The 16,614-nt window shown below is 32.7% G+C and overlaps 1 protein-coding gene across 1 annotated transcript in view; it reads right to left on the bottom strand.

Annotated features, from left to right (window-relative positions):
- Positions 1 to 636: 636 nt before the first annotated feature.
- LOC126879064 (uncharacterized) overlaps positions 637 to 16,614 on the bottom strand; it is a 29,041-nt gene continuing 13,063 nt past the window's right edge. The window contains exon 3 of the mRNA XM_050641957.1: positions 637 to 2,814. Coding sequence (XP_050497914.1) covers positions 771 to 2,814 — 2,044 coding nt within the window. The 3' untranslated portion in view covers positions 637 to 770. The remainder of the gene's footprint in view (positions 2,815 to 16,614) is intronic.

Here is a 16,614-nt window from a genome sequence, read left to right as displayed (position 1 = left end):
TATGAGATATCTGTTATACTCTCATTATATTTTTGAATATGAATGACCTATTTGATAATAATGATTTCCAACTAGTTGTTCCAAAAGTTTAAATCCACATTCAAAGGAATCGGGAAATAAGGTAAACAATTATTATAACTGTGTCTTTAATAATCATTAGTTTCTTTAAGATTGGGTTTTGTTGTATATAAATTGTTTAGAAAATTATTATTTCTTCATTTGATAGTTTCACTTTCTTCGATTAATTTTCTCCCTAAATTACACTCGTGCATCAAAATAATCAGATAATTTAGCTTTCAAGTGTATTGCCTTCTAAAAACTACTCTCGTTCATTTTCACATTGTGGCGAAAGAGGCCTCCTCCTTCGGAGTCGCCAATGTATGAAAATTAACTCTAGTAGTTTTTAAACAATACACGTTCAAGCAAAATTATCGATAATTTTGATACACTTGTGTAATTACCCCCGATAATTCTTGATAATTTTCCGTCGTCAAATATTTTACGTCAGATGCCCTTCGTTGCTACGCAAAAATACATTTAGTGACATTAATGACAATTAATGTTTTACAATTACTCGGAATACAAATCGATAATTTTAGAGCTCTCCTGTAATTACTACTGATAATTAAAATCTCATTAAAAAGATAGTGCTTTATTAAAATTTTATAAAAACATACAAATAATATATAGAAATTAATATATTTTTTACTTAAACATATTATTTCTGGTAAAAGACAATACCTAATGTTGCTGTTCACATGTTTCGACCCTCATTTAACGTCTGTTGGTTGCAATTGATTTCTAAAGTAGTCATGTTCTGCTTTGAGCATGGCCACAGTGGTTTCAAAATCATTCCTCAACTTATTAATCTCATTCTGTAGATGCTTTACTTCGGTTTCACATCTGGCGGTTTTGTCCAGAGCAGATGTTACTCTACTATTGACTTGATCGAGAACACCATTATTTAACCTTTCCGATAGATCAATTAGAGTCATTTGTGTCCTGGATAAATTATTCTCAATCTGCCCTATTTTCTTTTCATTTTCTTTCAACTTGGTTCCAGAAACTCTCTTGCAGGAATCTACTTCTGTTTTAAGGTCTTTTATTGTCTTACTAGAATCGGCGAATTGCGCAGCAACCTCATCTTTTAAGCCACCTAGTTCACGGCTAACGTTTTTTGTTATAAGGGTAGGGTTTAGTAAGGGTATAACTTTGGCCAAAACTCCCGCCTCTACTGTTTGAGCCAGCTCGTCGTTAGGTCCTTGCAAAACTAATATATCCTTTTTAATGCCCTGGATAGCAGTGTCAAGCGAATTACCTTTCTCGTTGAAATCGCTCCTAAGTTTTTGTACATTTTTCTCTACTTCGCTTAAACGAGATTCATCGTTGGATAATCTGCCTGATAAGCTTCTTTTTAGATCACTAAGTTCTTTAGAAAAGTCCTTATTGGTAGCATCTGTTAGACTAGAAATTGACATATTTACGTAATTGTAGAGCGAATCATTTAATTGCTTAATGTCGTTTGAAGAAGATGAAATTCTAGCAGATAAAGCTTGTTCTACCTTTTTCAGTTCATTGGAAGTTGTCTTTTGATCAATTGAGCATTTGTCAAGCTTCCCTTCCAGCGTTGCTAGATCGTTCTTAAGGATATTCTTAAACGCAGTCACATCATTCAGTGATTTGTCGCATTTTTTATTTGCAGATGCTAAAACATCGTTTAACTTTCTACCGAAAACCATTTCAATGTTTGTTAAATTGGCCAATATAAACTTCTTGACATTTGTTTCTAGCGAGTCTTGAGTGACCATCAAGTCGTTTTTCAACTGCCGTATTGACATTTTTGTGTCTTGTTTGAGAATAGTCACTCTATTTAAGCAAGTTGTACTGCTGTGGTTAAGACTCTGTATTGCTGGATTAAGTTTGTTTATAACATTTGATCCTGAAGAATGTGCAAGTTTATCTAATTGTATTTTGATATTTGTATTATAGTCTAATAATTTCTTGTTAAAATCATTTTTCAATTCATTTAAATATTTGTCTAAGTATTTATTATTTACAGTAAAGTCTTTAATATCTATCTTTAATTGTTTAATACTATTAGCTAAATTCGTTATTGTCGAATAAATATCTGTATCTACAGTTCTCAGCTGGTTGATATCTTTGAATAGTTTGTTAATATTATTGAAGTTTGTACTTAGTGATGATTTTATTTGGTTAATTTCTGAAAGTACATTTTCAGATGGTTTCTTGTCCCTGTTGTCATCTTGTATATCTTTTGCTAGTTTATTTATGGCATTTTTGTTGTTATCAATATTTTGTTGATAAAATCTGAGAATGATTTTTAGATTTTCTGAATCTGATAAATAATCAGTATCGATCTTCGTATCAAAATTTAAGTTGTAGGATTTCAGAGTGCAGTCCCTAATAATACTGTCACTAATATCTCCTTTAGACTTGAATGTCGGAAAGAGATTTCGGTTCAAAACGGGAGTTGCTGTAACACGAGGTAGCAAACTAGTAAAGGATACTAAGAAACCTTGTTCGTCGACATACCAAGCTTGTTTTCCATGGCAAACTGTTGTATTTGATAGACTTAACGAAAATGACTCATCCTTTAGAGGAACCGAGTAAATAAGGTATTTTCTGTTTTCGGCAGTAAAGGTCCAATAATCAACGTAACCGTAGAAAATTTGTTCTAGTTGATTAGGACACACGACTTTTGGTACTGGATTGACTGCCCAGACCACGGCGTAGTTATTTCCTTGGGAAGGGTCATAGCAAAAACCAGCGTCATACCTGCATTTCTTTCCGGATCTACAACGAAACAAAAACATATTGATTAAGTATATTAAATTCACGATTTAATTTTATTGTTATAAGTTTGATACCTTCATTTTGAAACTAATATCAAACTAATTAAGACTGTCATTAAGTATGATGTTAAAGAACAAATTCTGCCAATACTGAAACGCATACAAAATGGTTATTAAATAAAGGTAGAATCAAAAATACATTCTGACACCAACCAGATACAAAAAGAAACAATAAGTAGCGGAGCAAATTTTAGATTTCAGGGAAGAAAGACGTCACAAAAACCAAAAAGACATAAAATCAAAAATAATCAGATGTACAAAAAAGGGCATCTCTCTCTCTCTCTCTTGGACCATCACTCCTAGTGGAGTATTGGGCGCATCTGCGTTTGTTGGCCGATAGTGTAAGATGGCTGGTGGCCAGCTCAGCGCGTCTTCTTGTGTTTATTCTCTGGTTAATCTTCTTCCATTCTCCTCTGTTTCTTGCTTTGTTTTTCTCTTCTCCCAAACTTAAACCGATTCTGTTGTATTCTCTGGTTACTGTGTTCTTCCAGGTATTATCTGGTTGTCCCCTTTTCCTTGTCCCATCAGGTTGTTATTCGAGTGCTTGTCTTGTGATGTTACCAGGATCTTTCCGTAACGTATGGCCGATCTATTTCCATTTCTTCTGTCTGATATTATACTGGTTTGTTTCGTTCGTTTCCATAGTTCTTCATTCGTTATTTTATTAGACCAGTAAATTTTTAGGATCTTTCTTAAGGACCTATTTACGAAAGTCTGTAGCCACTTTGTTGTGCTTTCGTCGTGCTTCCAAGTTTCTGCTCCGTGGAGTAATATGCTATTTACACAAGTATTGAATATATTGATTTTTGTTGACTCTGTTACTTTACTTGTTTGCCAGATTTCATTCAACGCATTGAAGGCGAATTGTGCCTTGGTAATTCTTGCTTGTATGTCTTTCATATATCCTCCTTTTCTTTCCATGATTGATCCCAAATAAGTGACTTTCTCTACTTCTTCAATTTATTTATTATTATTATTATTATTATTACATAGAAATAAGGGCTTGGGTCATGGAGACCCATAAGCCCATTTACAAGAAAAATGAAATAGTACCTACATTACAAAAATTAGCTTCGCAAATAAACTATAGACTAATAGATTGTGCACAACACTGATCAGTTTACAAACAAATAACTGTCTAGTTGGTTTTTGAAAACATTAATAGATGGAGAATTTATAATTTCCGTTGGGAGACTGTTCCATATACTAAAAATGCGATTACACTGAAAATGTTGGCGCTTTATCGACGAAAAGGGTTCCTTCTTCACTTTCAAACTATGTCCACGTAGTCTGCTGTGATCGTCTAAAATAAACAAGTGTTGCAAATCTCCATATCCATACTTTAAAATTCGGAAGGTGATAATTAAGTCACCACGGAGTCGACGAGCTTCAAAAGTTGATAACCCGGCTAAAGAAACTCTTTGTTGGTAATCTGGCCTTCTTCGTTTGAAACATAGTCTGGTGGCCTTCTTTTGAATATTTTCGAGAAGAGTTCTATCGCGCACTAATTCTGGGCACCAAACCGTTCCACAGTACTCCAGTAGGGGTCGGACATAAGTTTTATACAAACGAATAGAACCCGAAAATGATATTTTTGTAAAAGTCTTACTAAGTAGGTATAACTTACTATTCGCTTTTTTAGTAACGTTTGAAATATGCTCCGACCAACTCAAATTTTCAGTAATTGTTACACTAAGGTCACTATATGATTCCACAGTATCCAGTAAATGCCCGTCTATCGAGTAAGACAAACGAGGGTTATTTTTTCCCAAATGTAAAACCACACACTTATCTCTATTTAGAGGTAACATCCAATCCGAACACCACTTGAAGATCGAATCTAAGTCACTTTGTAAGTCTTGCCCATTCAAGAGTGGGTCAGCAAATATTTTTGTATCGTCTGCGTAGAAAGCTTTCCTAGATTTGATATGAGATTCAAGATCACTAGCATACAACACAAATAGAAGTGGACCCAAAACAGATCCTTGTGGAACACCACTTAAAACCGTTTTTTTAGATGACAGCGACTTGCCAACTCTAACACAAAACTCCCGATTTGTTAAAAAATCATTAATCCACTCAAGAAGTTGTCCGCGAATGCCAAAATGTTCTAGTTTATACATCAATTTTCTTCTTGGTACTCGATCAAATGCTTTTGCAAAGTCTAAATATATTATATCCACAGGTCGTTTTTTATCTAATGCTGCTGTCCACTCATTAACACACCACAGTAAATTAGTCATGGTTGATCGACTTTTCACAAAGCCATGTTGTTGTAGAGGAATAATTTTTTCTCGAAGTAAACATTCTGAAAGACACTCTGTAATAATTGATTCCATAACTTTACAAATAACAGGTGTAAGGCTTATTGGTCTGTAATTATTAGGATCTAACTTATTCCCTTTTTTAAATATAGGTGTCACCGAAGCACTTTTCCAAATTAAAGGCAAAGAGTGTGCATTAAAAGATGAACGCATCATTAGTGATAGTGGAACAGAGAGGACATCTGAACATTTGTCTTTTATTTTTATTTTATTAATTTGCGAGTTATCATTTTTTAAGATTTCTGTCTTCTCTGTATTTATCCGGAGACCAATCATGTCAGAGTACTGTGTTAGCTTATCGACTTTTGTTTGCATGTGAGTTCTGTGTTCTGTTAACAGGCAGACGTCGTCAGCAAATTCAATATATTCAAGCTGATTAAAGAGGTTCCATCTAATGCCTCTCCGATCATCTGTTACTTTCCTCATAATCCAGTCTACCAAGATAAGGAACAAAGTAGGAGATAAGATACAACCTTGTTTAACACCGCTTTCAATAGCTATTTTTTCTGTGATCACTCCCTCGTGTTCATGTCTAGCTTTATACCCATCATAAAACAGTTTGATCAGGTTAATAATTTTTGTTGGTAGACCATACTGTCTTAAAATTTTCCACATTTTTTCCCTATTGACTCGGTCGAAAGCCTTTTCAAAGTCGATAAAACTTACATTTGTGTCTTTCTGCCATTCATTAGCTTTTTCTAGGATGATTCTTAAGGTGCATATGTGATCTATAGTGGAGCGTTTAGCACGAAAGTCTGCTTGGTTACTTCTCAGTTTCTTGTCCAATTCTTCTTTCATTCTTTCAAGCAGAATTTTTGTTAGCACCTTGGATGAGGCGCTTAATAGAGTTCTTGCACGTCAATTCTTACAGTTACTCAGATCTCATTTCTTTGTTATTTTTATTATCAGTCCCTCTTTCCATTCTTGTAGCAGTTATTCGTTGGTCCATATTTTATTAATTTAGAAGTTTATGTAGCATATCTATGGCTTGTTCGGTGTCTGCTTTTATCAGGTCGAGAGGTGCATTGTCTGTTCCTGCGGATTTGCCATTCTTTAATAATTTAAGTGCGTTGGCAATTTCTTCTCTTGTAATTGTCCCATTGTTAACCTCTAATTCTTGTATTTCAATTTGATCCAGTGGCGGCTTGTCAGGGTCGGCAGGGTCGGCAGTGCCGACCCACACATTTATGGACACATTATAGATTTTTTTAAATATATAAGTTAATCAGAGTTGATGATATTCGTTTCTGTGAAATACAAAAAATATCTGTGAGATAATAAAGACTAAATTTTATTCATTGTTTTTAAAAGAATTCAAACGATCTGATACGTTAAGTGATCCCTGTGCGCTGTGCGTAAGAGACTTTTCAAATTAAGGATCCTAGCCAGCCATACACCCGACTGCGATTGTGTGAGTTCATGGCCCGCTTCGGCTAGCCGTACCCAGTTGAGCATTTGCTTGTAATAAGACGCTATGGAATATTAGCCGATAGGCAACCAATTATACATTCCCCGTATTTATTTGAATGACAAGTACGGCAGAAAAACAATCTGCCGAGCACAGTGGTGATCTGCAAACGGCAACAAAACACGTACTTGGACGTTGAGATTTAATTTGGACGTTGAGAGGTGACTCATATTTGTTTGCAGAAATTGCTTGAAAATAACTCATATAATATATTTGAGTTATCCTCCCACTCAAAAAGGTCCGGAACATTGTTTAAATAATCAAAATGTCAAAAAATAAAGGAAAAATTCGATTTTTTTCTTCATTTTTTGATTATAACTTTAAAGTATTCATTTTCAAGAAAAGTTGCAGTGACATAAAAGTTGCGTAATTAAATTTTCTACAATAAAGCATTAGCTAAAAATTTTAAAAATTGTCACCCTTGTTGCAAAATAGCAATAAATGCGAAAAAATCATAACAAACAAGTATTCGCATTTTACGTTTTTCAACCGTTTATGCTACACTTAAGACCTTCATAATTTTACCCAGAAAAACTATATCATATAATAAAAAAATACTGTGAATTTCATTAAGATCGGTTCAATGGATTTTGCAAGATACATTTTGCAATCCAGCTTTCGCAAAAAAATTAATTTTTTCAAAATGTTGCAGAACTGAAAATAAAGCAGACAGCAAGTTGAATTTATTTTTACGTATAGAAGAATCTGTACCTTTCTTCTATATGTAAAAAAATTCAACTTGCTATCTGCTTTATTGTCAGTACTGCAACATTTTGAAAAAATTAATTTTTTTTGCAAAAGCTAGATTGCAAAATTTATTTTGTAAAATGTTTTGAATAGATCTTAATGAAATTTACAGTATTGTTTTATTATATCATAAAGGTTTTCTGGTTAAAATATGAAGGTCGTAAGTGTTAGCATAAATGGTTGAAAAACGTAAAATGCGAATACTTATTTCTTATGTTTTTTTCGCAATTATTGCTGTATTGCAACAAGGATGAAACTTTTTAAAATTTTTAACCAATCCTATATTGTAGGAAATTTAGTTACCCAACTTTTATGTCAGTGTAACTTTTCTCAGAAGTGAATACTTTGAAAGTTAAAATCAAAAAACGAAGAAAAAAGTCGAAGTTTTTCTTAATTTTTTGGCATTTTGATTATTTAAACAATGTTCCGGACCTTTTTGAGCGGAAGGATAACTCAATTATTATTTACAAGGAATTTTCAAAATATCTATTAGACAAGTTCATTAAAAATTATCCATCATTCTTTATTCAAATAAAATAAGAAAATGGATTAACAGGGTTAATCTAAATATTTGGTTTTAGGAAATGGTTTTATATGCTGATCTAAATATTTTCGGAAGGTGGGATAAGTTACAAAATATGTTTAATTTTATATACTGCAATTCATTAGGTACAACAAACTGTTCCCGAATTTAATAAATTATTATGCTCAAATGTGGGCAAATTCTGCCTCAAATGAACGGGATTTCTCTTGTCTCAAAAAAGTCAAAATAGTCCAGAAAGCCACTGCGCATCCGCTAGGAAAAATATTCTAATTCGTATTTTTTGCACAATCTTACTCAAAAAGGACTCCTTTTAACAAATTTCCATGTTGCCAGGACCAAAAGGTGGTCAAAATTTTTTTAAACGTTTTTTTTTTGTTTTTTTCCTAAAATTATTTTTATTGCATGGAAAAAAGTTTTTTTAGGTTTTTTGGATCATTCCAAACAGAAAAGGTCTTTACTGACTTTTTTCTAAAATGATAGTTTTTGACATATAAGCGATTAAAAATTGAAAATTTGCGAAATCGGCCATTTTTAACCCTCAAAGACTATGTGAAAAACTGAAAATTTAAATGTTGCCAAGGTAGGTAGATATTCTTTAAACATCGATTGATGAAATCCCGAAGAGTTTTTTGCAATACAATATTCAAAACTCCTTTGTTTTTTAATTGCGAATCAAGCGTGCGCGACACTATTTTCCACCGACAGTATGGTGCAAATGGAAGGAATAAATTCGTTATTTCGAAAATCGGCGACTTTAAGGAAAAATCCCGAAACAGGTCGATTTTTATTTTTAAGTTATGATATTGTGGCATATATGGTATACTAGTGACGTCATCCGTCTGGGCGTGATGACGTAATCGATGATTTTTTTAAATGAGAATATGGGTCGTGTGGTAGCTCGTTTGAAAGGTTCTTCAATTCTCTATCAAGTAATGTAAACATTTACATAATTTTTTATACAGGGTGTCCTTCTACTTCTTTTTTTGTCAAATAATTTAATTTAATAAAAATTTTTTGGACATCCTGTATAAACAATTATGTAAATGTTTATATTACTGAATAGAGAATTGACGAACCTTTCAAATGAGCTAGCACACAACCCCTATTCTTATTTAAAAAAATCATCGATTACGTCATCACGTCCAGATGGATGACGTCACTAGTATACCATATATGCCACAATATCATAACTTAAAAATAAAAATCGACCTGTTTCGGGATTTTTCCTTAAAGTCGCCGGTTTACGAAATAACGAATTTATTCCTTTCATTTGCACCATACTGTTGGTGGAAAATAGTGTCGTGCACGCTTGAGTAGAAATTAAAAAACAAAGGAGTTTTAATATTGTATTGCAAAAAACTCTTCGGGATTTCATCAATCGATGTTTAAAGAATATCTATCTACCTTGGCAACATTCAAATTTTCAGCTTTTCACATAGTTTTTGAGGGTTAAAAATGGCCGATTTCGCAATTTTTCAATTTTTAATCGCTTATATGTCAAAAACTATCATTTTTAGAGAAAAGTCACTAAAGACCTTTTCTCTTTGGAATGATCCAAAAAACCTAAAAAAACTTTTTTTCGTGCAAAAAAAATAATTTTAGGAAAAAAAAAACGTTTAAAAAATTTTTGACCACTTTTTGGTCCTGGCAACATGCAAATTTGTTAAAAGGAATCCTTTTTGAGTAAGATTGTGCAAAGAATCCGAATTAGAATATTTTTCCTAGCGGATGCGCAGTGGCTTTCTGGACTAAAACGTATTGTCGAAACACCATGAAACAAGAGAGAATGTCAAACTTGTCTCAAATGTCAATAGAAAAAAACTTTTAAAACCTCTCCAAAACCACGGTTATTAGACTTTATTACGGTTGCCTTGACCGACGGTGGTGGGGAGACTTTACGTCACAAGAGTACACATTCCCATATTTTTAAATGATTTTCGATCATTGAATGTGTGTAATTGTGTATATATGCGTATTATTTGTGTTATTATGAAATAATAAGACAAATAGTACACATTTTATCTTATACCGGGTGGTGAATTTTAAAAAGGGCCATAGGAAACTCAATGTAAAATTCTAAATTGTTGAATTCCTGCTTCCCTAATTATTTTACATTAAAAGTCATGAGAGAATACTTGTAGATAGTTAAAATCTATATTAAAATCAAAAGTTAAAATTGTTCTACGATTTAAATGCATTCCAAAATTTTCAAAAATATGATACGTTTGCCACAATAGGTATGCGTGTAAAAGTTAGGACACACGTTACTATTTAACTGACAGTGCTCACACCATTGACTGAATAAAAAATCTTTATTATTAATACTTTCTCCGCAACTGAGGGTATCTTATCAACTGTATTGTTTTTAAACAATAGATGATAAAATAAAAATATTGACAGTTCAAAAATGTGAACATTATTGTATTGTGTGTGGCCTAAGTTTGGGCTGAAAACTAAAATGTATTACATTTTTACAAAATTTTGGAGTATGTTTAATTACGTAGACCAATTCTAACAGTTGTTTTCAATACAGATTTCAATCCTCTACAAAATAGTTTCTAATGTCTTTTGATGTAAAATAATTAGGGAAGCTGGAATTCAACAGGTTAGAATTTTACATTGAGTTAATGCAAAATTTTGACGCATGTCAAAATTCTCAATGTGTTTTAATTGTATTCATTTTCTTCGAATCCTGAGAAAACTAATAAATAATTTTTGAAAAATTTAAACTCAGAATGAAAGACTACATTATTACCGAGGGCCGAAAGTCCCTGAAAACTTCTATAATGTTTATTTTAATAAGTTACAGGGCTGAAAATAAAAGAGAAGTGTGATATTTAATTTCAAATATTTCATTCAATAGAAACTGCTTGTTTATTCTAAGGGGCTTTCCGCCCTCGGTAATAATGTAATCTTTAATCCTGCGTTTAAATTTTTCTAAAATACTTGGTTTTCTCAGGATTCGAAAAAAATCATATTACGATTCAAATGACAGTACACTCTCGTGACGTAATCGCACCCTTAATGTTCATTGGTTAGTCGATCTAGGTAACCGTAGTAATGTCTAAGAACCGTGCTCCAAAACAATAATAAATTTTACAATGACATTATAACCCATTTTGCTACTTCGAAACAACATAGACTAGAGTTAATTTATAAACAAGTTTACAAAAAAAAAAAACAAAAAAAAAATAAAAAAAAAACAAAAACCAAAAATCTTCTATGAAATTGAAGCCTTTTAATTAGATGGCATACCTATCTGAGGAGACAAAACCTTGCCGACCCTGTCCCTAAAGCCACGAGCCGCCACAGATTTGATCATCCAATTCTTTGGTTCGGTCATGTTTGGCGTATATTTCTTCAAAGTATTCTCTCCATCTTTGAGTTATTTCTTTCTCAGATTTAGTTAATTTTCCTTGTTTATCGTTTATTTCTCTTACATTTCTTTCTCGATTTCCTGTAATTTGGAGCACAACTAAGCGTGACTTTCAATCTGCTGCCAGAACCGGACTCCCAAAAAGCGCATAAACAAATAAAATACAAAACTAAGCAGGCGAAAGTTCAATGGTTAAAAGAACAATGCACAGAAATAGAAGAATACCAGAAAAGACATAGTTTTAACACACATAAAAATAATGAATTACTCACAATAATAGAAAAAGAAAACTGGGGATACCGAAAGATACAAATGGTAACCTTGCGTTGAATACTAACGAAAAATTAAAGAGATAAACAGCATAAATACATCAATGAATTGTTCAATTCACAGACAATAGGACAGAGTAGTTGGAAGTATTAGATATAGAAGATGGTATGGTTTTAACGATATTAAAAGAGGGAATTAAAAAAAAAACAGCAAAAATGGTAAAACAATAGGTTCAGAACCTTGGAACCTTGGATATTATAGTAGACTTGTTTAATAGGGGCAGCGATATGAAATGCTAAGACTGACAATAGAGGGAAAGATATAAGGAGGAAAAACTATAGGAAGAAGAAAAGTGTCATGGTTGAAGAGTTTATACTGAAACGGATACAAAATAGTTATTAATAAAGACAGAAATAGATAAAAACTCAAAAAGAAATTCTGACATCAACCAGATACAAAAAAAAAACAATAGATGCTGGAGTTAATTTTAGATTTAATGGAAGAAAGACGTCAACATAAAAACAAAAATAATCTGATGTACAAAAAGTGCACAAAAAAATAAAATACAAAACTAAGCAGGCGAAAGAACAATAGTTAAAAGAACAATGCGCAGAAATACAAGAATACCAGACCAGAAAAGACATGATAGTTTTAACACACAGAAAAAAAAAATAAAGAATTACCTCATAATAATAGAAAAAGAAAACTGGGAATACTGCAAGATACAAAAATGGGAAACGTGTGTTTAATACTAACGTAAAATTAAAGAGTTGAACAGGATACATCAATGAATTGTTGAAAGACAATAGAATATAGCAGATGGAAGTAGAAGTAAAAGATGGAATTAAAATGACATTAAAAAACAGAAAAAATGGTAATAAAGCAATAGGTCCAGAACAAATCCCATTAGAAAGCGTAAAATCGATAAATCAATTTCTCCCAAAAGAAATCAATTTTCAATAAGTTTGTATTTAACTGGAAACATTTAAGTAATTGATAACGGTAGATTTACTGTCATATTATCAACCTAATAATAAAAATATATCTAAAACTAACACAAAGTGAAACATGCCCAAAACATCATTCTGTGCAAATTGTTCTAAACTAACTTCCAGCTCCGATGGAAAACTCCAGTGTGATGGCTGTAAGAAACCAATACATATCTCTTGTACAGATTTGTCGATTGATGATCGAGTAACAAGACAGAAAGTACGTGGTATATGTATACTTTGGAATGCATGTAGTTCAAGCATTGGAAGTATTGCTGAAATCAAGAGTCTTCTAGTGGAGTTTACAGCGAATATTAACAAGAAAATTGAAGATTTCGATACTAAATTATCTCAACTAAATAATAAATTAAATACACTTGATTCGATTGCAAAACCTGAATTTACTGACAGCATTGTCAATGAAGCCACTGACCGCATGTCACGTTCAAAAAAATTTTTGATTAGGGGCGTTCCTGAAACTACAGGAGACGCACAGAGTAAGAAAGATCATGATAAAAATAAAATTAATTTGGCCCTGAAAGTTATCGGATGTCTAGAAAGCCCTGTAACATTTTATAGAGTAGGTAAACCCAGTCAAAATGGACGTTATCCTCGCATGATAAAGGTGATAATGGGTTCTGAACACCACACTCGACAAATTCTTCGTAACAAAAATAAACTTTTAGAAAACAAATCCACCGAAACTTATTCCTTTATTGATGACAAGACACCTATGCAGCAACTTCGATTAAAGGAACTTCGAACTGAACTTGAAACCCGTAAAAGTAATGGAGAAAATGACCTTACGATTAAATATATGAATGGCAGTCCAAAGATCGTGACATTTCGTTCATAATTCTCTTGCACCAAAATTTACAGATTGGCTTCTTATGTATACAAATCTAAACTCTCTTTTATCCAAATTTAATGAATTTATAAGTACTGTTCAACTTTTAAATCCTCATATTATTCTCCTAACAGAAACATGGCTTAATTCTTCAATCCCCGATACTATTGTAAACATTGATAATTTTACTATATTTCGCAGAGACAGAGGTACTCGTCGGGGGGGAGGAGTATGCATCTATTTAGCAAATGAAATTACTAATATTTTTTCAATAACTAATAAAACAATAGACTTGCCAGGTATAGAAATTATCCATTTACTTGTTACTAACAATTCTTTTACATTTAATATAGTTTGCATATACCGACCTCCGGATACAGTACTTACTGAGGACAATATGCTTATTGACAAACTTGAGGAATTATCATCCCTTGAAAATCTCATTGTCGTTGGAGATTTCAATTTTCCTGAGATTAGCTGGCCCATTATTTCCAAAACTGACACTATTAACTCCCAAAATTTGTTTAAAAACTTTGTCATGAACTCAAACTTAATCCAACTAATAACTGAACCTACAAGGTTTAGAGTTAATAATCATCCTTCAATTTTAGACTTATTTTTTACAAATGATGATCAATTAGTTTCTACACTTGATGTGTCCTCTCCTGTGGGTATTTCTGACCACTCACTTATTACTGCTCACATTCAATTTAATCTAACACCACTTTGCAAAAATAATCTCGTAACGTATGCCACTACTGATTTCTTTACTGTTAATTTTGTTTTGTCCCAGATAGACTGGCAATCTATTTTTCTTAATCACCCAGATCCATCGTCAATGTGGGACTCTTTTCTTCATACTGCTATTACAACAATTTCTGATAATACAACTGAACGACAAATATACAAAAATCGATTAAAACCTTGGATTAACCTCTCAGCTATCCGCTTAATTCGACATAAACGAAAGCTTTGGCGAACGTATAAACTTACTGGTTCCCTGCATGATTCTCACTCACCGTAATTTTTCTAACAGAGTCAAACAATCGTTGCTAAAACTAAGAACAGAATATGAAGAATCTATCATTTCTAGTGGTAACAGTAAAAAAATTTATCGGTACATTCGCACATCTTTATCTTCTAAAGTCTCCATACCATTACTTCAAAAAGGTGATGGGTCCATATGTTCTTCTAATAATGAATCTTCGGAATGTTTATCCTTATTTTTTTCTCAGGTTTTTACAGACGAACCAAATGACCCCATTCCTCAAATAATGAGTCCACGTCTCCTTACAACTCTTGATAATATCTCTTTCACTACAGATGTTATTAAACAACATTTGTCGAAACTACGCAATAATTCATCACCTGGATTAGATGGACTAAGTTCCTTTTTCCTTAAACAGTGTGCAGAGTCTGTAGCCATTCCTATATCCTTTATAATGAATACTTCTTTTAATCAGGGTTCTCTTCCCTCGTCATGGAAATTGGCTTCGGTTACTCCTATATTCAAGGAAGGAAATAAACTTGACTGCAATAATTATCGTCCAATCAGCCTAGTTCCTATTGTCGGCAAGGTCATGGAATCCTTTATTTCTGAAGCTATGTCTGAATTCCTCCTTCAAGAAAATGTCATCCCTCACCAGCAGCATGGTTTTATCAAGGGTCGTTCAACGATCACAAACTTACTTCATTGTATAAGTGACTGGTCTTCATCTTTAAACAATCGACATCCTGTTGATGTAGTCTATTTAGATTTCTCCAAAGCTTTCGATCGTGTTCCCAAACGTCGATTACTAGCTAAATTGGATCACTATGGTATCCGCGGAAAGTTAAACTTTTGGATTCAAAATTTTCTATCAGACAGGTACTTCCGAGTTCGTGTTGGGGAAGCTTATTCACTGGACAAACCAGTCAAGAGTGGAGTTCCACAAGGATCAGTACTTGGACCACTACTATTTTGTATATACACTAGTGATCTTCCTCTTGTTGTATCCAGTAAGGTTTCCATTTACGCAGATGATACTAAATTATATGTGAATCCAATTATTGACCAACATGTTCTTCAAACCGACCTTGACGCAATATTCAAATGGTCCTCAGAGTGGTTACTTCCACTGAATATTGAAAAATGCGTCATACTACATATTGGCAAAAATAACCCATTACTACCGTACTTTATTAATGGGCATCCCATAGAGTCAGTAACCTCCCACAAAGATCTTGGAGTGATAGTTAACAGTAACTTAAATTGGTCTGACCATATAGTGTCCGTGTGTAAACGTGCAAATTCCAAACAAAATTCTCAATGAGTAAACTTTACTCTATATACGTCAGACCTATTCTTGAGTTTGCCGGACCAGTGTGGAGTCCAGATCTTAACCGTGATAAAGTATTACTTGAAAATGTTCAACGTAAAGCCACAAGACTGGCATTTGGCCGTGTAAGACCTAATTATGAAGACAGACTATCCTTGGCTCATCTAACAACATTTGAACATCGAGGTCTTCGAGGTGACCTAATTATATCCTTCCGTATTTTAAAATATAATTTTGGAAACCTTAACACAATATTTACGCTAAATCTAGACGAACGATTAAGACGTCATCGTTATAAATTAAAGAGGGAACAGACGACAACAAGATCCAGAATGAACTTTTTACCAAACAGAATATTTAACATCTGGAATAACTTAGATGAAGACACCATATCGGCAACTAGTGTTAACATTTTTAAAAATAGACTTGATAATTCTTTATTTTCTTTGCAAGACTGAATAATTTTAGGACGACATTATTTATTGTTTCAAAATTTTGTTTGAAATTGTAATCTTTAAAATTTTTATTAGTTTTATAACGATATTTTTCTTTGTTTTGAACATTATGGGAGCTTTACAGGATTGAATTGTTTTAGGGCGACATTGTTTTATTGTTTCAATATTTTTATTTGATGTTTGTTAATTTTTAACTTTATTCTTAATTTGTATTAGTTGTAAAATGATATTTCTCTTTGTTTTTGGGCATAATAGGAGCTCGCTCCTCTGCCCTTATTTGATTTATAATAATAATAATAATAATAAATGATGAAACCTTAGACATTATAGTAGACTTGTTTAACATAGTGTATAAAACAGGACACATACCGAAACAATGGTTACTTTCCACCTTTTGTGCTAA

This window comes from Diabrotica virgifera, chromosome 1 (assembly GCF_917563875.1).
Source record: "Diabrotica virgifera virgifera chromosome 1, PGI_DIABVI_V3a".
Taxonomy (NCBI): domain Eukaryota; kingdom Metazoa; phylum Arthropoda; class Insecta; order Coleoptera; family Chrysomelidae; genus Diabrotica; species Diabrotica virgifera.
The sequence above is the reverse complement of the archived record's forward strand: the minus strand, read 5'-3'. Positions and strand labels throughout refer to the sequence as shown.